We start from the raw sequence: 26,240 nt of genomic DNA, 5'->3' as shown, positions 1-26,240 counted from the left end.
GGATGAAGTACCGTGGGTAAGTATAACCCCTCATCGAGGTTACAAAGCTGGGTGAAGTACCGTGGGTAAGTATAACCCCTCATCGAGGTTACAAAGCTGGGTGAAGTACCATGGGTAAGTATAACCCCTCATTGAGGTTACAAAGCTGGGTGAAGTACCGTGGGTAAGTATAACCCTCATAGCGAGGAACAGGGCTAGACGTGGACGGCTACCCCTCCGCCCACAGGGCTTACTTCCACAGCTGTTCTAGGTCACTGATGGCCTCCTTCTTCCGCCCGTATTTGAGTTTGAAGTTTGCAGCTTCTCTTATCAGAGACAGATGAGCAGGAGATTTGGGCTACGGGTTTGATAAAAAGGGAAGAAAGACTTTTAAGTTAAATGTCTAACCAGTAATGAAGTTATTGTCACTAAACTTTTTACACAGAACTATCAATTACATTCCTCAGCTTCAAATTCCTAAAACAACAAAATCACACATATGTAAGGAAGGTGGGTGGACAAATCAGTACAAGTGGCCAATTTAATAATCTGGAACAACCCAGCTTTATTTAGGTTGTCTACAATTAGGACCATTCCCCTATAATCAAATCTTAAAAATATACCATTTCAGTTCTCAAATATTAATAATACTTTCCAGAACACGGATGCCTCTCCACTGCTACTAGTGTACATAACCTGTATGTGTGTGTCTGCAAGCTGAATACTGGAGACCCATACTGAAATAATGATATGCAAAGACCCATTCTGGAAATAATGAAGCTGTTCCTATAGAGGGAAACATGATAAATAATTATTTAATATATTACTGCTCCACTAACTACAGTCACATGTCATAGTCACTTAAAATGAGCTCCCTTGGAGCCAGCAGGTGGTGTAGTGGTTAAGGCCCTGGACTTTCGCATGGCCCACCATGGTTCTTAATCCTGGACCTTGCGGCTTGAAATGCACACTGGTGCCTGTGCCCCAAATCCCAGGAGAATGGAGAAGGGACTGTGGCATGGCCATCTCCCCTGGGAAGTCATTTCTCACTTTCCCTCTCACTATCACTCTTTCTGGTGAGCACATGTGCCCTATGGCAAAAACCTTGAAAGACGAGCTCTCTCATATGCGATCCTGTACTATTATCATTTTTTTTAAAGAGATGGGGTCCGTTTAGAAAATTTATTAATATGCATTTTTATGATTAAGTTGTAATATAATTGTTGTGTATCTTTGTGGAGTATAACTGAGATTGTGGCATAGCCATCCCCCCCCCGGGGGGAGGTGAGTTCTCACTTTCTGTCTGGGGTGAGCGTACGCACCCTATAGCCAAAATCTCTCTTAAAAAAAGAAAAGTATATATGGGGACCAGCAGTTAGCGTAATGGCTATGTTGCTGGACTCCCACGTAGTCGACCACAGTTCGAGTCTCAGACCCGGTGGCTTAAACTCACGCTGGGCGCATGTGTGTGCATACCTAAGATCCCGAGAGGAGAATGGAGGAGAAGGGATTGCGGCGTGACCACCCCCCTGGGGGGTGATTTCTCGCTTTCTGTCTCTGTCTCTCTCTGTCTGTCTGGCGAGCACACGTGCCCTATAGCGAAAACCTCTATAAAAAAAAAAAAAAAACAAAAACAAACAAAAAAAAACAAAACCACACACACACTAAAACAAAACAAACAAACAAGAAAATAATGACTTAGAATACTTTAGTCCTGCTAATTTTTACCATAGTAGCTTTTTGTTGTTGTTGTTTTGTTTTAAAGAATTATTTAACTTTATTTATTTATTTGTCTTCCAATTTAACCAGAGAGGTCAATTGTAAAATTGGAAAATCTGACGAGAGAGAGGGAAAGTCAGAGAGCAAGCTGCCCAGGTCTGGGACTTGAACTATGGTCAGCCATGTGGGAGTCTAGCACCCTTAAACATCATGCCACCTGCAGGCCCCTGTAGCCTTTTTTTTTTTGGTAAAAATATGCTCTCATAACATTTTATTCCATTCATTTACCTGATGGTTTTGGTACCACTGGATAGCCTGTGTGAAGACCTCGATGGCACTATCGATATCTTCCTCATGGCTGTACATGGTCACTAAGGCAGACACCTACCCAGACAAAACATACATTAATAAACAAATGTCCCCTTCGCTCCCAGAATATGCTTTTTATAAATGACAAACACTGAAGAAACAGCAAGTAAAGTTTGCTAGGCTCTCTTATCAGTATCCAACTCACCATAAAACAAAAACAAAACAAACCTACTATCTTTAAAGAGCATAATTTTTCCCTGGAAATATCACATGTAACAATGTTTTCCAAATATAAGGGCAGTTATCTGCAAAATACACCTCTCCTCTAAAGCAATGTGAGTTCAAGAATGGTTTGGAAAGTACCGAGGTGAGGAATAAGCACTTGGAGACATCCACGCAAGACAACTGCTGGACTGCGGGACACAATCAGCAAGGTGCACACCATGAGGCCGGACGCCCTGAGCAGCAGGTGGCCTACAAGAGCCATAAAGTCAGGGAAGAGCATGCCTGGTGTGTGAGGGGCAGTGGGGCTGGGGGGAAAAGGATGAAGAGGAGCAGTTGGCAATGAGAATACAAAGGAAATGGAAACAAAAAGCTGAATCTTTAAGGAAAAACAGTAACCGGTAAGTCTCTGGACAGACTGATCAGAAAAGAAAAAGAGAAGGTATGAATAATCAATCAGGAACGAGAAGTTCTACAGATGTTAAAAAGATAGTAAGAGTGGGACCAGCAGATGGTGTAATGGTTACGTTGCTGCACTCCCACGTAGTCAACTGCGGCTTGATTCCTGGACCCAGCACCTTAAAACCCATGTCAGATGCGTGTGCGTGTGTGCCCAAAATCCCAGAAGGAGAATGGAGGAGAATGGACTGCGGCATGGTCATCCCCCTTGGGGGGTAATTCTTACTCTCTGTCTCTCTGGTGAGTACATACATTCTATAGCAAAATTCTCTTAAAAAAAAAAAAAAAAGAAAGAGAGAACTTTCATGTCAATAAATTTAATAGCCTATATGAATTGAATATATTTCTTGAAAGGCAACAGAGGCTATCTATTAACTATTAAGAACATTTTGTTTTCATCCATATACTATATGATTCTTTATTATTTATTTATTTATTTTGGGAGAGGTTTTTGCTATAGGGCACATGCGCTTGCCAGAAAGACAGAGAGAGAGAAAGCGAGGAATCACCCTCCAGGGGGGATGGCCACACCGCAATCCCTTCTCCTCCATTCTCCTCTCAGGATCTTGGGTACGCACTCACGCACATGCGCCCGGCGTGAGTTTAAGCTACTGGGTCCGGGACTTTCGGGACTTGAACTGTGGTTGACTACATGGGAGTCCAGTGACATAGCCATTATGCCATCTGCTGGTCCTGCATATACTATATATGATTTTAATACAAGGAAATTATAGCACAATCTTTGAAATATGAGCCTTTAAGAGAAATTACTACCATAATACTATTTCACATTATTGAATGAAAATTCTTACAAATAAAATCTAAAAAATTAAATTGCTTGGCCACTATTTACTAAATTGTTTCAATATAAAGATATCATACTGATGACATGATTTAACAGTCTATATTTAGAAATTCTCCAGGGCCAGCAGGTGGCATGGTGGTTAAGGGTGTGAGACTCCCACATGGCCGACTATGGTTCAAGTCCCAGATCTGGTGTCTCTCTCTCTCTCTCTTTCTCTCTCTCTTACTCTGTCCCTCTTTGGTAAAACAAAAACAAACAAATAAATAAATAAATCTTAAACAAACAAACAACAAAAAGACATTCTCTATTCATGGGGCCTGTAGGTGGCGTGGTGATTAAGGGCTCTGGACTACCATATGGCTGACCATGGTTCGAATCCAGGACCTGACAGCTTGCTTTCTCACTTTCCTCCTCTCTCTCATTCTGTCCCTCTCTGATCAAATTAAAATAAGTAAATAAATAAATAAAGTTAAATAAAATAATTCTTAAAAAAATTCCCTATACATGTCTGATTTTTTTTTTTTTAAGTTGGCTGTTGGAAATAACAAAGGGCCTAAACAGCACCTAGCAAATTTGACTAAATAATAATTAATTGATGCAAAGTAGAGCACAGAATGAAAAAATTTATACCAGGCAAGTAACTTAATATTTTAGCTACTATTCCTACCTTCTAAATACATATGGACATAAGTAGAAATTAAAGTGAATACAGGGGCCAGCAGATGGCATAGTGGTTAACGTGCTGGACTTCTACACGGCTGACTACGGTTTGAGTTCCAGACGTGGCACCTTGAAACTCACACCAGACGTATGTGCACATGTGCCCAAAATCCCAAGAAGAGAATGGAAGAGAAGAGACTGCAGAGTGGCCATTCCCCCGGAGATGATCTCTCCCTTTCTCTCTGTATGTCTCCGGTAAGTACATACATCCTATAGCAAAAATCTCTCTAAAAATAAATCAATAAATAGTAATAAATACAAAGAAACATCAGACACACAAATGGACCACAATTCCACTTGTGGTCTTATAATGCTCCAGTTATACACTCACCATGCCTGGCTTATGCTTTAACTCCTCTATACTTCGCAATATTAGACAAGCTTTGGAAATATTACCTTAAGAGATGAAAAATAAATCACCATCACATTAAACAAAGCATATTATGAAAAAAAGCTACAAAATATTTTACTTCTTCCAACTACTCTTCCTTAGGAGAGCAATGATTATTCCTATTCTATAATCTCTCTAAATATTCGAGCTCTGGGGCCTTGGGGACAGTGTACTCTATTCATTTTAGAGACAGGGAAATTGAGTTCTAAAGAAAGAATTCATATTAATGAAGTTCACAAAGAAAGTTAGAGGCAGGGCTGCTACCAGAACAGAAGTCTCCCACTCCTGGCCTATAATCTCTAGTACTTTTTCAGACTATAAACTGAAGGTGGTAGAGGTGGTGGTGGTCTTTCCTGCAGGCTTTAAAACCTGGTACTATAGATATGAATGCAACGGGAAATGTCACACAGCATTAAATTTTGATATTCCTTTCACTGCAACCCCCAGTAACTTAAACCTTCCAGTCTTTATAAACAAACCAAAGAAACAAGCAAAAAAGAAAACTGATAGAGTCTCAGTAACTTCACAATTACAAATAATACTTGTGAAAATAACTAAATGCTGGAAGAGGAAAGAAAATAAATAGACATATAAGAAAAAGAAGAGGGAAAAAGACAAGACAGGAAAGTAAAAAAAGGTGAGAACTGAGCCAGCAGGTGGCATGCTAGTTAAGGCACTGGATCCCACACGGCTGAAAAGATTCCGGGCTTGTTTGTGTGTGTTCCCCAAACCCCGAGAAGATATAGGAGAAGGGATCTTGTGGCCATCCCCCTGGAGGTATGCTTTCTTACCTTTTCTCTTTCTCCCTATCTCTTTTCAATAAGCACATGCACCCAATAGCAAAAAAACTTAAAGAGAGAGAGAAAGAGAGAGAGAGAGAATGGAGGGGCCACCAGTGGTGTGGCAGTTAAGGTCTTAGACCCCCATGCAACTTGAGAATCGTGCTAGGTGCATGTGCCCAAAGTCCCGAGAGGAGAATGGAGGAGAAGGGCTTGTGGTGTGTCCATCCTCCCTAGGGGGCAATTTCTTACTTTTTCTGTCTCTCTCTAGTAAGGGCAGGTATCCTATGAAAAAAATTAAAAAAAAAAAAAAAAAGTGGGAGAGGGGTAGTAATAAGGACACCTGGAATGTTCAACCCTGTTTTCATGACTGCCCCACTAAAGGAGTTCTTTCTGGCCTCTTTTTCCTGATTGCCAAACCGTCCTCCTGCCAAGTCGTGACATTTTCTCTTCTGTAATATCTAAGGTTTTTTTTGGCCAATCGCGGCCTCCATGGAGAATGCATCTATTCATCAGAGCATGTTGAGAGACTTTTCTGCGATGGCCGACACGACCGAGACGGCAGCTGCTGGTCAGCACGTGGCTAGGTGGCATGTGGTAACTAAGGTTCTGAAGTGTGGCCAGCACAAGTAAAGAACTAAATTTTAAATTTCATTTAATTTTAATTAATTTAAATTTAAAACAGGGACACGTGGCTAGTGGTTACCACACTGGCAACAAGGGAAAGTCACGAAACTGCAAAATAAGATGCAAAATAACCCTTCTTAATCATACAAATGTTACTAAATGACATATCAGCTTATGTCTCTCTTTTCCTTTCTTTTTCAGTTTTTAGATTTTTGTCATAGGGCATGTGTGCTCGCTAGAGAGACAGACAGACAGACAGACAGAGAGGCAAAGTGAGAGATGTCCTTGAGGGGATGGCCGCATAATCCCTTCTTCTCCTGGGATTTTCATGCATGGGTGCCCAGTGTGACTTTCAAGCTGCAGAGTCTGGGGCTTGAACTATGGCCGGACATGGAGGAATCCAGAGCTTTAACTACCAGGCTACCTGCTGGCCTTACGTCTCTCATTTCTACCCGTGATAAACTCAATAAAGATGAGTAGTGGAGTCTTTTGGAACAGAAGAATCATTTGCTTCTGACTTTCAGGAATAAACCGGGAATCATTCTTATAATTTAGAAATAATCCAAGAATTTACGAATAGCCCACAGTTACTTCACTCTTACATCTGTTCAAGATCACGTAATCTAGCTTTATGTTTGAAACAGTATTAGACTTTGCACAAAAACCTTCACATCATATAGTCCACAATTTCCAAATCGACCCAACCACAGTTTTGATTAAAATGATATTCTAATCATGATGAAAACCAACAGCAATACCTTGGGAAATTTTCAGCTGTGCCATGGTCAGTTTAATTTCAGCTGCATTTTCTGGATGCTGATCTGAAAATTCCTGAAATTATTTTAGTTGGGGGGGGGAAAAGTCACATTTAATTTATATAACTAAATGTACACTTTATAATTACTTGTCCTGGCTATGTTCAAGTTTAAACTGTTTAAAAGTTAAACTTAGGAGTTTAGGTCAAAAATCTTTGTTTCAAAGATATTCTCAAAAAGTTACGTGCAGTAAGTAATGCCAAGTTTCCCGGAAGTCATCGAGAGAAAAACGACGATGATTATTACACAGGTTTTTTGGTTTTGGTTTTTTAAAGGACACTCGAATGGTGTCTCCTCTCTGAGGGTCCCTACGGCAGCGTGACCTCTCAGGACGGTCCTGATTTTACACCGCCCAACTTTCCAATGTAGCCTGTACTCGGGAAATTCAGCCTAATAGTCGGTTTTGGCTGACAAAACCCAAATCTGTATGTGTAATTGTTTGAAGTTTCAGAGTATAACTCACAGGAGAATTATTTAAACAGGGGTTAAGCATGTTCGGTATTACAAGGCTAACACGAACCCCCACATTTATGTTAAATGGATCTTCAAATGAAAACGCAGCCTTTGGGGTTTATGATGATTATTTTTTACGTTATGCGAATTTATATAAAATAAAGCTGTAACCCAAGAGTTAACTACAGTGACAGTGGGATCTGTCTAGTGGTACACTACCAAATAGTTTTCTCATCAAACGTGTCAGACTATAGCATTATGAAAACGAAGTCTAGCAAATACCTGGCACTGCGTTTAAAACCCCACCCCTTACCTGCAGCAGCTCGATGGCTTTTGAGTGCTGCTTTTCCCGGCACAGTTGGGCAGCTTGGATCAGCACAGGCAGGAGATGCTCAGGTCTCTGAGACTGTAAACCGGAGGAGATTTTGCGGCATTGTTCTGCCTAGAAGATATTTCCCCCCCACAAAAATAAGCTGGTTAGTGAAATTAAACAGTGACTGAAAAGAAGAGGAGGGGGGAATTAGCTGAAATAAAATAGTAAGGGAGGATCTGTTTATGGTGAGGCAATGGGTTTTACAGTATCTCAGGTTTTTTTCTGTAAGAAAAAGACTTCCGCCAACTGAATTGAAGTTTGAGTTCTAAAAAAGGCTTTAATAAAGAACAAACTTTAAATACTTGGAAGACTAAATTTCCAAATTTTATTAAAAAAAAAAAAAAACTATAAGCATTTGCTTCAAAAACTACACAATACAATTATTTTCTGCTAAGAACTTGATTCAGCTGTAAATAGCAAAAAATCACTGCCTTTCAATCTCCCACTAAAAACTTCTGCTCTGTAAGAGTATGGAATCAGAATTTAATTAGAATGTATACTGGAGTTAGAATCAACCACCTTACCATTTGTAACGATGAACAGATGCAATTTTGCCCAACTACAATGAAAGATGGACGTAAACTCTGTAACCATGACTGGCACCTGTGACGATTCTATTCTAATTCAGAGATTAGAAATGAGGTAACGAGGCCTAGCCTGACTGTAGAGCTGGTAACAAACTAGACTGCAATGCTGGAAGCCACATGGCCTACTGTGGGTTCAGATACCCAGGTCAGCTAGAAGACACATCAAACACACGCATGTGTACAAGAGCCTCACAAACTCCAGGGCTGGGGTAAGAGAATCCAAGCATGGAACCAGCACATGGTGTAATGGTTATACCACTGGGTTCCCCCGTAGTCAACTGCAGTTTGAGCCCCTGACCCAGCGATTTAAAGCTCACATTGGGGGCATGTGCATGCATGCCCAAGATCCCAAGAGGAGAATGAAGAAGAGACTGTGGTATAGTCGTCCCCCTAGAGGGTGATTTCTCTTCCATCTGTTTCTCTCTGCCTGTCTTTCTGGACAGCACACATGCCCTATGGCAAAAATCCCTCTCTTGAAACAACACTGGGCACGTGTGCCCCAAATACTAATAGGATGGAGAAATGGAGATCACAGTGTGACCATGCCCCATGGGGGGTGCCTTCTTCCTCTCATTCTGGCAAGTACATGCATATTTTGGCATATTAAAACAAACAGACAAAATAAACAAAATCCATGTCACGGAACATTCTTAAGGAAAAATGATGTATGCATGGGTTTAAGACAAAATATAAACAAAGGAAGCAAACAGATTGGACTAGAGTACTTACTGCTCCTCAAACGCCATGTCATAAAAGGCTCAGCCGGGAAACCAGATGCCTGTTACCTACCTGGTTTGTGTACATAGCAAGCAGAGCTTTGTTAAATTCGATGGCTTGCAGTTGTTTCTTAGAAAGCTTGAACTCTACTCCTTCCGCATTGGTTAGTTTCACCTTCTTCTTCGAGTCAAAGACATTTTGGTCCTGTCAAAGAACAGTGAACCTATCATTAACAGAATCTCAGACATCAACTCTTAATACTCTAAGGCCTTATTCCTCATTCATTTAGTTATTTTATATAAACACAAGACAGCTTAGATATATCTATTCTCTAGGGTGCCTAAGCTGGTAAGATGCATAAAAATGAAAAGTTTTGAGGTTCTTAGTTCACTGAAGCAAACAAAATCTGTGCAATTCAAATCTACCAGTGTAGGGACCAGCAGTTAGCGTAATGGCTGTCACTGGACTCCCATGTAGTCGACCGTGGTTCGAGTCCCGGACCCAATGGCTTAAAACTCACGCCAAGTGTGTGTGCGTGCCAAGGATCCCCAGAGGAGAATGGAGGAAAAGGGATTGCGGCGTGACCATCCCCCCCTGGGGGGTGATTTCTCGCTTTCTGTCTCTCTGTCTCTCTCTGTCTGGCGAGCGCACACGCCCTATAGCAAAAACCTCTCCAAAAACAAAAAACAAAAAACAAAAAAAACCCTACCAGTGAACATGTATCTGTCCCATGATCCTTCCAGAACTTCTAGAAGAAGGCTTCCTATTACCAGTACTAAAAGGCTTAAGAAGTAATTGCTTCGAAGGGATTTTATTTTTATCTTCCCACTATTAACTGCCTGACTGGCATTTTTGTGAAGAAAAAAATAGGAACAAAATTCTTAGTGTACAGTACTACAAAGATACCCAACTCTGTAACTTCTATAAGCTATACTCTTCAGAATTTAAATGATAAATGAGGAAAACAACTCAGTCCTCTTTGAAAACTGCTCACTAGGTAAGCAAATCATTGAACAAACTTTAGAATACATTCACATTACTTTGGGAGAATTTACTTTTAGCAAAAAATATATGTACTATTTTTCCTTTCCCAAGTCCGTTTTTCTTAACTAGGCAGAAACACAAAGTTCACTGCTGACATTCCTATGTGGGGCAGCCATACTGTTTTCTGCCTAAAAAAGTCCCTTACGAGACGACTCTAAACAAAAGACAACTACGGCACATTGCCTTCTGAGGAGGACAAACTGAGCATCTGAGTTCTACAAATGCTAGCTTTGTGAACACCACAGTTATTTGAACGTGAGTGATATCAGTGTGCTTTTTAAGCCAGGATGTCTATGGGTTTAACAACTTTTAAAAGGAAACAACTAAAATAAATTCTGCTTTCCAAGTATGAAGCTCAAACCAATTTGAAACTATTTTTTTTTTTTGGAGAGGTTTTTGCTATAGGGCGCCTGTGCTCGCCAGGAAGACAGACAGAGAGAGAGAGAGAGAGAGAGAGAGAGAGAGACAGACAGACAGACAGACAGACAGAAAGTGAGAAATCACCCCCCAGGAGGGATGGCCACACCGCAATCTCTTCTCCTTCATTCTCCTCTCGGGATCTTGGGCACACACACACACGCACCCAGTGTGAGTTTAAGCCATCGGGTACAGGACTTGAACTGCAGTCGACTACATGGGAGTCCGGCGACATATCCATTATGCCAACTGCTGGTCCCAGAATTTGAAACTATTTTAATGTACAGAAAGAAAACTGTTTTTCTTGTATATCAATCTTCAAAAAAGCAAACCCTCCAGTTCATTTTCCTGAGCCATTATTTTATCCCTTCAGTTCATCACATCTGCCACTGCCAGGTTTTCTTAAACTTTTCTGACCTACTGACTATCTCACATGTATGTACCCTTCTTCTGTTTTCTCTTTTCCCCCATAAATTATAAGTATTTCTTCATACGTACATTCACTTATACTGTTGCGTAACCTTCAAACCATACCTTGCCTGCAAGGGTCAGATAATGTGCCAACCCAGAGATTGTACTAAATACTGCCATTGAAAAGTATAAAGACAAAAACTTCAAATCCACACAATGTTCTTCAATAGCAGAGTGAGATTTTAAATGATATAATCAGTAAGACCATGTTTCTTTTTAAAATTTATGAGAACTATTACTCTCAATACTACTTAGATTTAAAATATCAGAAATATCTGTTGGCTGAAGAAAGTTCAGGCTATCAATGACATTCATATTGAGATATTTAGCATTTTACATACTCTCTTCTCCAGTTATACATATCAGATAGAACGAATCTCTCCTGACCTAACAAGTATTTTTAGTGCATAAACACAGGCAGGTAGGTGAACACTGCTGCCAAGATTCTACTACCGGCATCGATGTTTAGAAACCTAGACCATGCCAATGGCCTGCACTATGCCACCATTTCTACCTGCCCTAATGCCTCCTCTCACACCTGGGGACTCTGTACATTTCTGCTATGAAGCAGAGACACCATGAAGGAGAAGGGGCGAGCTACAGAGATGGGACTCTAAGTCCAAGTTCCACTTCTGTTACTATGACCTTATACAAATGAATACTTAACTACTAGCCTCAGATTATACTTCTCCCTATACACTGGAGACAGATTGAGAAGCTAAAAAGATAACGAGGATGAAGTAAGTAAGAGCACTTGAAAAACCAAATCGCATTTAAGAGAAAGCAAATGTTAGGTAATTTTCTTATTTTTCTACTGACTTGGATTTCAAATCCAAATTTGAAATGTTCTTCTAATAAAACAATGTTTCAAATGGTTGTAAATTTGACTAGCATAGTATTCTAACTTAGGACTATGTATATACATACTTGTAATAGTTTACATGGATAAAGAGGGGGGAGAAAGAGCACCTGCCCATACTCACCCTCAAAAGAACTCAAGAGAGAAATATTAAAAATAAGAAATTGTGGATACCAGCAGATGATGTAATGACTATGTCACTGGACTCCCATGTATTTGAATGTGGTTCGAGTCCTGGACCTGGTGACTTAAATTCACACCAGGAGCATGTGTATGCCTGCCCAAGATCTCAAGAGGAGAATGGAGGACAAGGAATTGCAGTGTGGCCACCCCCCCGCCCCCGCCCTGGGGTGATTTCTTGTTTTCTGTCTCTGTCTGTCTTTCTGGCGAGCGCACATGCCCTATAGCAAAAATCTCTCCAAAAAAAAAAAAAAAAAGAAAAAGAAAAAAATGCACATTTATACTTAGCAGACATAGAAATCATACAAAATGTACATTGTTTCAACGTCTCAAAGTATAAATAATTAACAGAGGTAACTGAATTTCTATATTATTGGGTTGTTGGAAAAGTCATGATGCATTTTTATATAGAAAAACAGAAAAAAACATGTCACAACTTTTCTGACAACCTAATAGTATAAACTGGGAGAAGGAGAAGAATTTAAAGTCAGGACTGAAAAAAAAAGTTTTATTGGGATTAGCAGATGGTGTAATGTTTAAATCGCTGGACTCCCACGTGGCCGAGTCCTGGACCTGGAGGTTTGGAACTCACACTGGGTATGTGTGTGCGTTTGCCCCACATCCCAAGAGGAGATGGAAGAGAAAAGATTGCAAAGTGGCCATTCCACCTGGGGGATGATTCGTCTCTTTCTGTCTCCCTGTCTGCCTCTGTCTCTGCAGCACCCTATGTCAAAAATCTTATCTTAAAAAAAAAAAAAAAGAAGAAAGTGTTATTATTTAAATATACTTAGCATAATCGCCTTCAATAAAAGAGTTAAACTAACCTCTCCATTACAATTTTGCTACAATAGGACTTTTTCTGTCATGGAAAATGGAACACAACCTAAAACAAAGCTGGAATGACACGGATACCTTGTTAATGGTAATGATGTTATTTGCAATCACAGCAAGCAATGCCACATCTGTTGGCCTGTGAACAAGAAGCAACAGTCAAAATGGAGGAAATCTTTAAAATAAAACCTCATCCCCGAAAAAGAAACGTCAATAGCTCATTAACTTACTTTAGTTTTATTATCTGATTGTAAAGTTGCAAAGCCTCCTCCGTCCGGCCCTGAAGCTGCAGAATATAGGCCATCTGACCATGAATGATGGCTAGTTCTGCCTGTGGGTCTTCCTCCGCTCCATCCTATGTGGAAGAAACACATTTTTCTGTAAATATTCCAAACTGACCCACATAGTTACCAAGTAATCCAAACTTGTAAAGAGATACACTCCTGAAGATGACGTAACAGTTCCGCAATTTCCCATTATAGTCACTTCTCTGGTATTTAGGAATTACCACCAAAAGAGAGAAGGTCAAGTGAGAACAGCAAAACGGTCTTGGAAGAACATGGCAACAAGCGGAGAGTATTACTTATTGATCGCTATCATCCTCTAAAACTGAAGAATTAAAAACAAATGACATTAAAAAAGCCTGAAGGTTTAAACTATTTATAATGACACCTTAGAATTCATGAAAAATTATCTTCTCATAAGAACACACGTTAGAGGGACCAGGAGTTAGCGTAATGGCTATGTCACTGGATTCCCATGTAGTCGACCACGGTTCGTGTCCTGGACCTGGTGGCTTAAACTCACGCCGGGCACGTGTGTGTGCGTGCCCAAGATCGCGAGAGGAACATGGAGAAGAGAATGCGATGTGGCCATCCCCCCCGGGGGGTGATTTCTCGCTTTCTGTCTCTATGTCTCTCTCTGTCTGGTGAGCGCACGCGCCCTATAGCAAAAACCTCTCCAAACAAAAAAGAACACACGTTAGAAATGGTTCTCTCTCAGGACCAGCAGTTAGCGTAATGGCTATGTCACTGGACTCCCATGTAGTTGACCGCGGTTCATGTCCCAGATCCGGTGGCTTAAACTCAACGCTGGGCACATGTGTGTGCATGCCCAAGATCCTGAGAGGAGAATGGAGGAGAAGGGATTGCGGAATTTCCCCCCCCCCCGGGGGGGGGGGGTTTGATTTATCACTTTCTGTCTCTGTCTCTCTTTCTGGCAAACTCACACGCCCTACAGCAAAAAAAACCCCCCAAAACCAAAAAACAAAAAAAAACTCTCTCAAAAAAAAAAAAAAAAAAAGAAAGAAAGAAATGGTTCTCTCTCATGTCTATCCAAAGATTACAAAGTTCTAAGCGACACTGTACAAAGAACTTTAAAAGCTGCAGCTAATGCTGTAGTTAATGTAATTTCACGGTTGAACGTATTCTGTAGCAACTCTCTTAACTGCTGCTCTAGGTTAGTCCACAGCCTCGATTCCTTCTGGAAAGGCTGGCTAATTCTCGTGTACGTCGACTGCTCCAGGCGGGGAGGCTACCCACTTTCCCCACCCCAGCACTCCTGTCTCACCTGGGGAGTGGACGCTAATCAGAGGACAGAACTGTGTGTTTCCAAACTTACGATGCCAATATATTATAGTGAGATGAGGACTTAGGAATGTGCGTAAGAGTTTTTTCCATGTAAACTGTGAATTGTCAGGATTTGATATTGGCAAGTTCTTAAAAGAAAATTTTATCTGATTAGGTGTGAGTCTAAAAATGGCAACAGACTGGGGGAACCAGCAGTTAGCGTAATGGCTATGTCGCTGGACTCCCACGTAGTCGACCGTGGTTCGTGTCCCGGACCCGGTGGCTTAAAACTCACGCGGGGCGCGTGTGCGTGCGTGCCCAAGATCCCGAGAGGAGAATGGAGAAGGGATTGCGGCGTGACCATCCCCCCTGGGGGGTGATTTCTCGCTTTCTGTCTCTATGTCTCTCTCTGTCTGTCTGGCGAGTGCACGCGCCTTACAGTGAAAATCTCTCTCTCAAAAAAAAATGGCAACAGACTGATAAAATACTAACATCTATAAGGACTCTATAATGAAAATGCTTCTCAAATGTGTTTAAGATATTGTTGCACTTAACAATAAAAAGAGAAAATATAAATAGAATTTTCTTTTTTTTTCACTTTAAAGAATTTTTTTGACTTTATTTATTACTATATCATTATTATTTTTCAGTTTGATCAGAGAGAGACAGAGAGAAGAAGTAAGAAAGCAAGCCACCAAGTCTGAGAATTGAACCATGGTCGGCTATGTGGGAGCCCAGCACCTTTAACCACCATGCCACTTGCCGGCCCCATGAATAGAATTTTCTATGAGCAGACCCACACTCAAAGACCTTTGCCCTATGTCCTGAATTAGAGTAAAGTTATATTTCTATGAATTTACAATAAAATGCTTTAGATATATAAAACTTTTTTATTGTAATTTCTCACCCTAATAAACTTCATTAAATAACTGATCAAGGGACCAGCAGGTGGTATGGTGTTTAAGAGCACTGGAATTCCACATGGCTAACCGCGGTTCAAGTCCTGAACCTGGTGGCTTTCTCTCTCTCTCCCTCTCTCTCTTTCTCCTTCTCACTCTGTCCCTCTGGTCAAATTAAAATAAATAAAATTCAATAAAATAATTCTTTAAAAAAATTAAAAATAACTGATCAAGAGGGTCTGTCATGTGATTCCTATTTAACAAATCACCATCTGTTACAAAAAGTCAGTAAATACTACAGTGACACCTCCTACGAATTTGTATTAGAAGTGTCAAATCTAGCTTTAACAACAGTGGAATACTTACAGAGTCTTCTGACAATGAACGGCGGCAAAGATCTACAAGAGAAAAATTATTTTATAATTAGGATTGCTGAGTAAATCTCCTTCCCTTCATCATTTCAAAGAATAAAACTAAATTCTGGGGAAGAGATTTCAAACGAATCCTTTTTAAAAAATAAATTTTTTTTTGTTAGTTTATGGGGTGCATGAGCTCACTGGAGAGACTGAGAAAGAGTGGGGGAAGGTGAGAAATCACCCCCTGGGGTCGGGGGAATGACCATCCACAATCCCTATGTTTTCACGTTGCCAGGTCTGGAACTCAGACCACACAGACAGCCATGTGGGATCCAGCTGCCTTAGCCTCCTCGCCACTTGCTGCCCCCAAAGTAATCTTCCTAAAAGCAAATCTAAACCTTACAATTAACATCAAACATATTACATAAGCATTTCATGTCCCCGATTAATCTAGCTCTTTGGAACTTTGGATTCATGTACAGTCTCTAAGCTAAAAAAGAAACACACAAAAACCAAAACTGCTTTTTAAGGTTATTAAAAATGATATAAATAAATGTCTGTCAAATAGCAATTACAGAAAAATAGGAAGATTAGACATGGGCCAGCTGCAGGCACAGGCAAAGTGATGCTGTATGATGACAGGTTCCTGGGAGGCCCAGGCTTCGCTCCCAGCCCAAACTAGTACGGCCAGTACCTGGGCCTGCGCCCGCACTCCTGGCTCACCAGCAGGCTGAAGCAGGAAGACCTGATGCCGTGAGACCCTGTCAAAAACACTTTCCTCTCTATTCTCCTGTGTGAGCACTCCTTCCACATGTACATAAACAAACAAGACAATAGCACTGCCACCTAGAGACAAACGCTGCGAGGATTTCTGTCATTTAGGGTGTTTTAAAAAGTGTAAATGTACAGCTGCATTTTAAAATGGAAGGGGAATATTCCACACACTATTTTGAAATGCTTCTCTCCCCATTTAATAAACTATTTGACATCTGTATGCTATCAAAAGTACACATGTACACTGTTTTTTATGTATTATTTCAATGACTACATGGTACTCTACTTTGTAATTGTGATACAACCTATCCATTATCTTTTCTTTTTAAATTTTTGGCAGAGTGCACATTCGATCCCAGAGACACAGAGACAAGAAGGAGAGGGAGAGAGCACCCCCTACCTGGGGCACAGCCATGCCACAATCCCTCCTCCTCCACTTCTCCGTGCTGTCAGGATGTAGGGCACGCACACATGCACACACGGTTTGATTTTCAAGATGCTGGGATTGGGATCTGAATCACACAGCCATGTGAAATCCAGCTCCTTTAACCACCAGGCCATGGGGCCAGCCCAAGCAATCATTTAATAGCACAGGAATTCATGATGTTTTAAAATAGTTGTTCTTATGAACACTTTCTCATTTTTCTTTTATTTTGGAGAAATCCAGCTCTATAGGGCGCATGTGCTCGCCAGAAAGACAGAGACAGAGAGACAGAGAGAGACAGAAAGCGAGAAATCACCCCCCAGGGGGGATGGCCACACTGCAATCCCTTCTTCTCCATTCTCCTCTGGATCTTGGGCATGCATGCAGATGCGCCCGGTGTGAGTTTAAGCCATCGGATTCAGGACTTAAACCATGGTCGACTACATGGGAGTCCAGCAACACAGCCATTATGCCAACTGCTGGTCCCTTATGAACACTTTTTCACTTATTTCCTTAAAGTAATTTTTTTTTTTATTTTTTAGAGACTTCTGCTATAGGGCATGTGCCCTATAGAAAGACAGAGAGAGACAGAGAGACAGGAAGCAAGAAATCACCCCCCAAGGGGGATGGCCACACCGCAATCCCTTCTCCTCCATTCTCCTCTCGGGATCTTGGGCACGCACACACATGCACCTTGTGTGAATTTAAGCTACTGGGTCTGGGACTTGAACTGCGGTCGACTACATAGGAGTCCAGCGACATAGCCATCCCGCCAACTGCTGGTCCCTCCTTAAAGTAAATTTCTAGTAAAGGAATTCTTAGATCAAAAGGTATGAAAATTGAAATATCTCCAGCCAGCACACTGGCACAGCATAAAGCAGTGCTCCACAATGCCACGGCCATGTCAGAAGGTCCAGGGTCTATGTCCGCAGTCTCCCTGTATGTACTGGGTGTACAAACATACGCCTGGGATCCTGTGGTTGAGGCTTGGGGAGGACTGCGGCATGACGACCCTGTTGGGGTGCCTTCCTCCCTCTCCTTCCCTTTGTCTCCCCTGCCCCCCGAACACCATGAAAGAAATAAGAGTTAAAACAAAAATTCTTAGGGCTGGCAGTAGCATGGTTATTAAGGGGCTGGACTTCCACATAGCCAACTGTGGTTCAAGTCCTGGACCTGCTGGCTTCCTTTTTCACTTTCCCTTTCTCTTGCTCTCTCTGGTCAAATTAAAATAATCCATGACATAGGGGCAGGCAGGTAACATGGTGGTTAAGGGCACTGGACTCCAACATGGCTGACCTTGGTTCGAGTCCTGGACATGGTGACTTGCTTTCTCACTTTCCCTCTCTCTCTCACTCTGTCCTTTTTGTGTCAAATTAAAATTAATTAATTAATTCTAAAAAATAAAAAAACCTAAAATGAGCAAAATAAAAAAATACATAAAAGAAATAATAAAAAAAAAATTCTTGGGTGAGGCTGGTGGTGCAGTGGTTAAGCACTGTGCATCAGGAGCCGAATCCCAAAAGACAATCATAGTTTGAACCCTGGCCCTTGTGGCTTCAAAAACTTACCACACACATGTGTATTCATGCCCAAGTCCTGATGGGGCAGAGAAATACAGGAATGAGAACTGCAAGTGACCATGCCCCAACAGAGGTTGCTCTCTCTATCCCTCTCTCATGAGAAGATGCACTCTCTGGCAATTAAAAAATCTTTTTTTAAAAGAATTATTTACTTTGAGGCCAGCAAATGGCATAGTGGTTAAGGTGCTGGACTCCTGCTGGCTGACCGTGGTTTGAGTCCTGAACCTGGAAACTAGAAACACACTGGGCACGTTGTGTGTGCATGCCCCAAATCCCAAGAGAATGGAAGAGAAGGGACTATGGCAGGGTCATCGGCCCTTGGGGGTGATTTCTCACTTTCTGTCTCTCTCTGCATCTCTGATGAGTACACAAGCCTTAAAGCAAAAATCTCCTAAAAAATTACTTTATGTATTAGTTTTTAATCTGACTAAAGAGAGAGAAAGGGAAGTGAGAAAACAAGTCACCAGGTCTTGGGACTTGACTTGTGGTCAGCCATGCGGGAGTCCAGCCTCCCTACCACCATGCCACCTACTGGCCCCCCCCACAAAGATTGTTAACAACAACAACAACAACAACAACAACAAATTCTCCTAAGCGTCACCAAACTGCCTACTGTAAAATCTGTGCTACCTTTACACTCAAACCTGCACTTCATAAGAATATCTTTCTCCTATTCCAGTGTTGACACAGCGTGCTCAGGAAATCATAATTTTTAAAAAGGTTTTTCTTCTAACGCCAGCTGGTGGCATGGTGGTTAAGGCACCGGATCCCACATGGCCATGTTTAAGAAGTTTTCAGTCCCCAACCTTGTGGCTTGAAAAACATGTCAGGTATGTGTGCATGCATGCCCAAAATCCTGAGAGGAGAATGGAGGAGAGGGGAGTGCAGTGTGGCCATCCTCCCAGGGGAGGTCATCTCTCACTCTCTGAGGAAGCAAAACTTAAACAAAACAAAACGAAAACAGTAACCAGATTTTTGCTCTCATGATGCTCTAGTCTGCTCTTATTTTAACCTCTGACGTGTAATAACCATTTACTGCAGTCCCTATAACATCACTTTTACAGCTTCCAGTGAAAATGAATGCAGAAGTACAAATGTATCAGGATTTGAGAAAAGAGTTTAAGTTTCCAATAAATTATTTTTTCTTAAAGGAAAAAAACTTCAAAAAATAGGCAAATATATGTAATACAAACAACGCCACAGTTAGTTACCTGAGTACGTGTTTAACAATGGCAATGACAGCTATTATTTGCTGCAGGCTTATGTGTCATGTACAATTGCCAATGCTCGATATGAACTCCTTTATTTAGATTTAATATTCATGGTAATTTGTTCAAAAAATACTATTTAAAATAATTCAAACTTTAAGGTCTAGTGTGGTTGATGATAGACAAATGGACTGGCTTAGGGATTAGGCAGAAGACAAGGAGTGATATGATTTAAAAGAGAACGGTTACAGGGCTGACAGGAGGCACGGTGGTTGGGGTGCTGGACTCCCACATATCAAGGCCTGGACCTGGTGGCCTGCATTCTCACCATCCCTCTCTCTCATCAAATTAAAAATAGTAGTAATAATAAATAATTTTTTTAAAAAAGAAGGATTGGATGAACTCAGAAATTTTCACTATGTTAATGATTAAGTCATTCTATTTAGTAATTTTACAAAAGTCAAACACATAGCTTCATGTACATTATATCTGCAGACAATCTTAATGAACGTCCCACCTTCAGCCTTCTGCAGGATTTTCATCGCCTGGGTCAGCTGGCCTTGTCCTATCAGTGCGCACGCAGCATTGTAGCACAGTTCGTGTGTGCCTTCTTGGAGGCCCAAGTTCTCCTGTCACGGAGCAGAATACCAGTCAAACAGCAGACATTAACATTTCCCGGCCGTACTGCTACACAAGGATACTCACTGGAACCACTTTTTCCCAGTTGCTTTGAGCGGCAACAACTGCCGAAAGGTTTGTTTTCCTCTCCTCATCGTAGTCGTCCTGGGAGTTTCGGACGAGATCTCTGTATACGGCTAGGCATTCATCGTAACGTTCCAGACGGTATAACTGAAGGGCAGGGAGGGAGTACAGCACCAGAGAAGGTAAATGTAGTACTATAGCTCTCACACTACATGAACTTTTCTTCAACCATTAAGTAGGAAACCGAATTCAATATAACATGGGCAAGCAACGGCTATCTTTTGTAATTTAAAAATTAGTTCTATGTGCCAGTAATACTTTCCAACAGTAACTTGCAATGAATCTGAACAATAATGTAGATCTGCCAGCATGACTTAGTTTAGAAAAGTAATTTTCTTTTCCTTTTTGAATTTAGTGAAGCAACTAAATGGATTATGAAAGGAATTTTTCTTACAGAAATCAGCTGTTACCTAAATATGCATTACAATCAAAACAATTTCTCCACCATACAAAATGAATTGCTAAGCACTAGTCAAGAGGAACAAAATTAAATGTTAACAAAAAGACTTAGAATTTTCCAGTTTACTATATATGACTTTATTTTCTGTTCTTAGAAATCAGCTATTGGGAGACCAGCAGTTAGCGTAATGGCTATGTCGCTGGACTCCCACAGAGTCGACCATGGTTTGAGTCCTACACCTGGTGGGTTAAAACTCATGCTGGTCACGTGTGTGTGCATACGTGCCCAAGATCCCTAGAGGAGAATGGAGGAGAAGGGATAGCGGTGTGGCCATCCCCCCGGGAGGGTGATTTCTCGCTTTCTGTCTCTCTGTCTTTATGGCAAGCATACATGCCCTATAGCAAAAAACTCTCAAAAAAAGAAAGAAGTTATCAAGACCAGTAGATGGCGTAATGGTTACCTTGCTGGACTCCCACAGAGTCGACCATGGTTTGAGTCCTACACCTGGTGGGTTAAAACTCATGCTGGTCACGTGTGTGTGCATACGTGCCCAAGATCCCTAGAGGAGAATGGAGGAGAAGGGATAGCGGTGTGGCCATCCCCCCGGGAGGGTGATTTCTCGCTTTCTGTCTCTCTGTCTTTATGGCAAGCATACATGCCCTATAGCAAAAATCTCTTAAAAATATATCAGTTATCAAACACGGTAGTTTCACATAATATAATCCCTGCATATTTTTCTCAATTTGTTCTCAAAAAGAAATAACAATTTCTACCAGAGGTAAATTAGACTACTATGTATAACAGAGATCAATGCCCATGATTAACCTCAAAATGTTGGACTTTATCCTAAACTTACCCAGTTTATCTTGAAAGTTCTTTAAAAACCTATAATCCATAAATTTGTCTGTCTTTTGTCAACTCATTTGTGTTGTTTTTTCTTATAATTACTTAATTTCATTTATTCATTTATTTAAATTTGAACAGAGAGAGAGAGAAAGTGAGAAAGCAAGCTGCAGGTCTGAGACTCAAATCATGGTCAGCCATGTGGGAGTGTCCAGCGCCTTAACCATGATGCCACCTGCTGGTCCCCAACTCATTTGTATTGTTAAACTCACATTATTGTACCTCTTGGGGGAAATATGTTCAATACAACATTATTTGCTCTAGCTTAATATGCTCATTTCAATTTTCTCATCATTAAAAGCCTTATTTTAGATTAGGTTTAAGTAATCCTTTTACAAAAAGGATTTCAGAATGAAATAACTATACAATTTCTTGAGCTAGCTGAAATTATTCATTATTACCACTTATCATTTTATTTTAAACTTATACTAGAAAGAAATACTACCTTATATTACTTGCTCATTGCTTTGAATGGGACCATTCTGTGAGATAGGGAAATCTGTCTCAAATGTGTGTAAGCGTGCAAGCTCATCGGCCTTCATCTTCCCAACGAAAAAGTTCAAATTTCAGAGTAGAGCTTCTTCTCTTTAATTACCTAATTACCCCAAGAGTCATCTGTTCACAGAACACAACGCAACTATTCATATGAAGATCAGTATGAAGAGGGAATATGTCCAAACCTCAGAAACTGGTTTGGCGGCCAGAGCTGCGGAGCGTCAGGATGGGCTGGATTTCCGCATCCCTGCTCCTTGCTAGAGGTAGCTGGTGCTCACTGAGGCTCACTGTCAGCAGGTATGTTAAACAGTAATTACCACTTGTCCGTAGAGCTCCTTTAGCTTGTCTGTCTGCTGGCTGGCACCTTCTATTGTCCTCAAAGCATTCTCAATTCTGTTCAGCCGATACTCACAATATGCCTTCTCAAAAGAGAGAGAATTGCTGGAGAAGGAAAAAAACAGTATTCAGTTATTATCTAACTATGCAGGGCACCCCTTAGATGCCAGATAATGCACTAAGCACTTGATACCTATTAATTTATTTAATTCCCATAAGGACAGACAAGGAAATAACAAAGGTTAGTGACTTGTCCAAAATCAGACAGCTTGTACATGGTGGAAAATATCATATCCATTTCTCTAGCTTCTACTGTTTCAAGGATATTCTTATTGGAATTACTAAATTTTTAAAAACAAATATTTAAGAAGGCAACCACCAATCAGCTAAATAAACAATGATAATCTGAACACTGTTTGTTTGTTTGTTTGTGAGGTTTTTGTTATAGGGTACGTGCACTCGCCAGAAAGACAGAGAGACAGAGAGAAAGTGAGAAATCAGTCCCCGGGGGGATGGCCACATCGCAATCCCTTCTCCTCCATTCTCCTCTCAGGATCTTGGGCACCCACACACATGTACCCGGTATGAGTATAAGTCACCAGGTCCAGAACTTGAATTGCGGTCAACTACATGGGAGTCCAGCGACATAGCCATTACACTAACTGCTGGTCCCTGAACACTGTTTTAATAGGACCTTTTTTTATATAAGAGAGATCTTTTGGCTATAGGGCATGTTAGCTTGCTGGAGAGACAGAGACAGAAAGTGAGAAATCACCCCCCTAAGAAGGAATAGCCACACTTCAATTCCTTCTCCATTTTCCTTTCCAGATCTTGGGCATTCATGCATATGCGCCTAGCTTGAGTTTCAAGCCACTCGGTCCAAGACTTGAACCACAATCAACTACATGGGAACAAAAGTAAAGTAACCATTATCCCAGCTGCTGGTCCTGTAAATGGGTTATTTTAAGAAGTTTCTTAAATCCATTAATAAAATAAGTAATAAAATGCTTCTTTTAAAAAACATTTATTATTATTATTATTTTATTTTGACCAGAGAAAGATAGAGACAGAGAGAGAGGGGCGAAGTGAGCAAGCAATCCCCAGGTCCAGGACGTGAACTGCAGTCAGCCATGTGGGAGTCCAGCACCTAACAACCTTACACCTGCTGGCCTCTAAATGCTTCTTTTAACTTGTCCAAGAAGCAAATGATTATTAGCAACAGAAAAAAACAAGAACAAAAAGCTCAAAAGAATGCAGTATTTGTAATCAAAGTGTTAAACACACAACATAAGTTACATACACAGATTTTAATTTCTCTATCTCACAGAATGGTTCAATTCAAAACAATGAGCGAGTTATAAACATATTTAATAGTAGAAAGTGGTGTCACCTTTATTTTCTATGTACGTACGTATGTATTTATGTATGCATGCATGTATTTACCAAAGAGCACGTAGGCTTGCCAAAGACAAGAGAGACACCTGGCAACAAACAAACCCCACCTCCCCCCGGTGGTCATACACAATCCCCTCTTTTCCTTTTGTCCCTCCCTTTGGGATGCACCAATACACATCCGCTCAGCGTGTTTTTCAAGCCACGGGCTGAACTCAAACTGCAAAGGTGGGCTATGCGAGATCCAGCTCCCTTAACCATCAGCCCACTGGCTAGATCTCCCTTTAAAATATATTTTTTTTAGTTATTCATCTGCAATAAGGCTCAAATATAAAATGATATATATGCTAAGAGATTTTCCTCCAATGTATCCAAATCTAACCTATTCTTCCCCACCTTCTACAAGTGACTACTTTTATTTTTCCTTCTAGTGTGTTTTTGCAAATTTAGGCAAATACATATATATTCTTATATTCTCCTTCTCTTTTTTTAAAAACAAAAACAAAAACCTATTTTATTTAACTTTATTTATTCACTTATTTCAGTTTGACCAGAGAGGGGATAGAGTGAGAGGGGAAAATGAGAAAGCAAGCCAGGTCCAGAAGGTCTGGAACTCGAACCAGTCGACCATGTGGGAGCCCAGCATCCTTAACCACCAAGCCTCCTGCTGGCCCCTTATAGTCTCCTTCTCTTACAAAGTTTACTACAGTATCAACTTTTCTGTACCTTATAAAACAGTATTCCATGACAGAATAAATACGACACAAATTGGACCAGTAGGTGGTGTGAATGGGTCCCACATGGCTGACTGTGCAGGTCAAGTCCCAGACTCAGCAGCTTAAAAAACATGCAGAACACGTGTACGTGCATCCTTCCAAATCCCAAGAGGAGAATGGAGAAGAAGGGACTGCGATGCAGCCATCCCCCCTCCAGGGATGCTTTCTCACTTTCTCTTTCTTTTTGTGCTGTGGGGAATGTACATGCCCTATAGGAAATTAACCACAAAAATAAAAAATAAAATATTCTAAAGACTTAAAAAACTCTTGACACTGTGACTAGCAGACGGAGTAATGGTTACATGGCTGGATTCCCACATGATTGACATGATCAACTACAGTTCAAGACCTGGAACTGGCAGCTTAAAACTCACGCCAGGCATGTGTGCTGCGTGATTAAGGTTCCGGGAGGAGGGTGGAGGAGAAGGGATTGTGGTGTGGGCACCTCCCTGAGGGATGATTTCTCGCTTTTGGTCTCTCTGTCGAGCACACATGCCCTATAGCAAAAATCTCTCTTAAAAACAAAAAACAAAACTGTGACAGTAAAATATTTTGGCCTAAAACCACCCTCACCTAAATAATTTTCAATGGATTTAGGCACAAAAGTCAGGCTAAGATGGTTGTATCATCCTAGAGATCTCCATCAACTCAGACCCTGACACACTGGCTTTACCCATATCCATCCCAACCCTGCACGTCTGCCCTCTGTGCCTTTTAAAAAAAGTAAACCTCTGGGCTGGCAGGTTGCATGGTAGTTAAGGCACTGGACCCACATGGCTGACTGCAGTTTGAGTCCGAGACTTGGTGGCTTTCTTTCCCACTTTACTTCCCTCTCTCTCTTTCTGGTCAAATTAAAAAATAATGGAATAATTCTTTAAAAAATAAAATAAAACTTCTGTTCTGTCATCCTCTTTATATTCTTCAAGGACTCTTGTTATATTTTTTGTCCCACAACCCTCTATGGTTCACTTCCTTCAGACAGAAGACAGGTATTAAGAAAGGGTCCCAAGGTAGAAAAGAACAAGCTACGATTGCTACTTTCAGTGTCAGATACACTATTAACAAGCAAAAGATAAAGGGAGGAAGTTAAAAAAAGGTAAAAAATTCAGTAAATACTAGGGGGTTGTCATGAAAGAAGTTTAGTTATGATAAAAGTGTTTCTATAACTGCACAAACAACAAACAGAATAACTTACTTGGCCAACACTTTGGTGTGAGTATTGATGACATTCAAGGCTTCCTTGAAGCTTCCATTCTGGATAAGACATACCACTTTACAGTGCAGGGCGGTGACATCATCCTTGTTGATCTGCAATACTAGAGAGCAATTTTAGGCAAATCATTTTCAAACCCATTCCCTTTTCTTTTTTCTTTTTTTTAATTATCAGAGGGACATGAGCTCACCAGAGAAAGACATAGAGAAAGACATAGGGGAGAAAGCATCACCCCCCAGCCCCACGAGGCATGCTTACACAACAATCCCTGCTCCTCCATTTACCCATCTTCAGGATCTGGGTCCTTCACACACATTTCTAGAATGTTGTTCCAGCTGCCTGGCAAAGATTCCAACCGTGGTCAGTCATGTGGGATACGGCTCTCCTTAACTACCAA

At 41.0% G+C, this 26,240-nt stretch overlaps 1 protein-coding gene across 1 annotated transcript in view; it reads right to left on the bottom strand.

Moving 5' to 3' along the window:
- The window catches only part of SRP72 (signal recognition particle 72), a gene marked incomplete at its 5' end in the record, with an annotated part of 39,827 nt that extends 13,881 nt beyond the window's left edge, over positions 1–25,946 (bottom strand). The window contains 13 exon segments of the mRNA XM_014583896.2: positions 234–337; positions 1,987–2,082; positions 4,545–4,609; positions 6,769–6,841; positions 7,592–7,720; positions 9,028–9,159; positions 12,839–12,896; positions 12,988–13,112; positions 15,591–15,622; positions 20,084–20,195; positions 20,272–20,415; positions 22,444–22,567; positions 25,826–25,946. Of these exon segments, the coding sequence (XP_014439382.1) occupies positions 234–337; positions 1,987–2,082; positions 4,545–4,609; positions 6,769–6,841; positions 7,592–7,720; positions 9,028–9,159; positions 12,839–12,896; positions 12,988–13,112; positions 15,591–15,622; positions 20,084–20,195; positions 20,272–20,415; positions 22,444–22,567; positions 25,826–25,946 (1,315 nt within the window).
- Positions 25,947–26,240: the final 294 nt, after the last annotated feature.

Source organism: Tupaia chinensis, unplaced genomic scaffold (genome assembly GCF_000334495.1).
Source record: "Tupaia chinensis unplaced genomic scaffold, TupChi_1.0 Scaffold144982_1, whole genome shotgun sequence".
Taxonomy (NCBI): domain Eukaryota; kingdom Metazoa; phylum Chordata; class Mammalia; order Scandentia; family Tupaiidae; genus Tupaia; species Tupaia belangeri.
The sequence above is the reverse complement of the archived record's forward strand: the minus strand, read 5'-3'. Positions and strand labels throughout refer to the sequence as shown.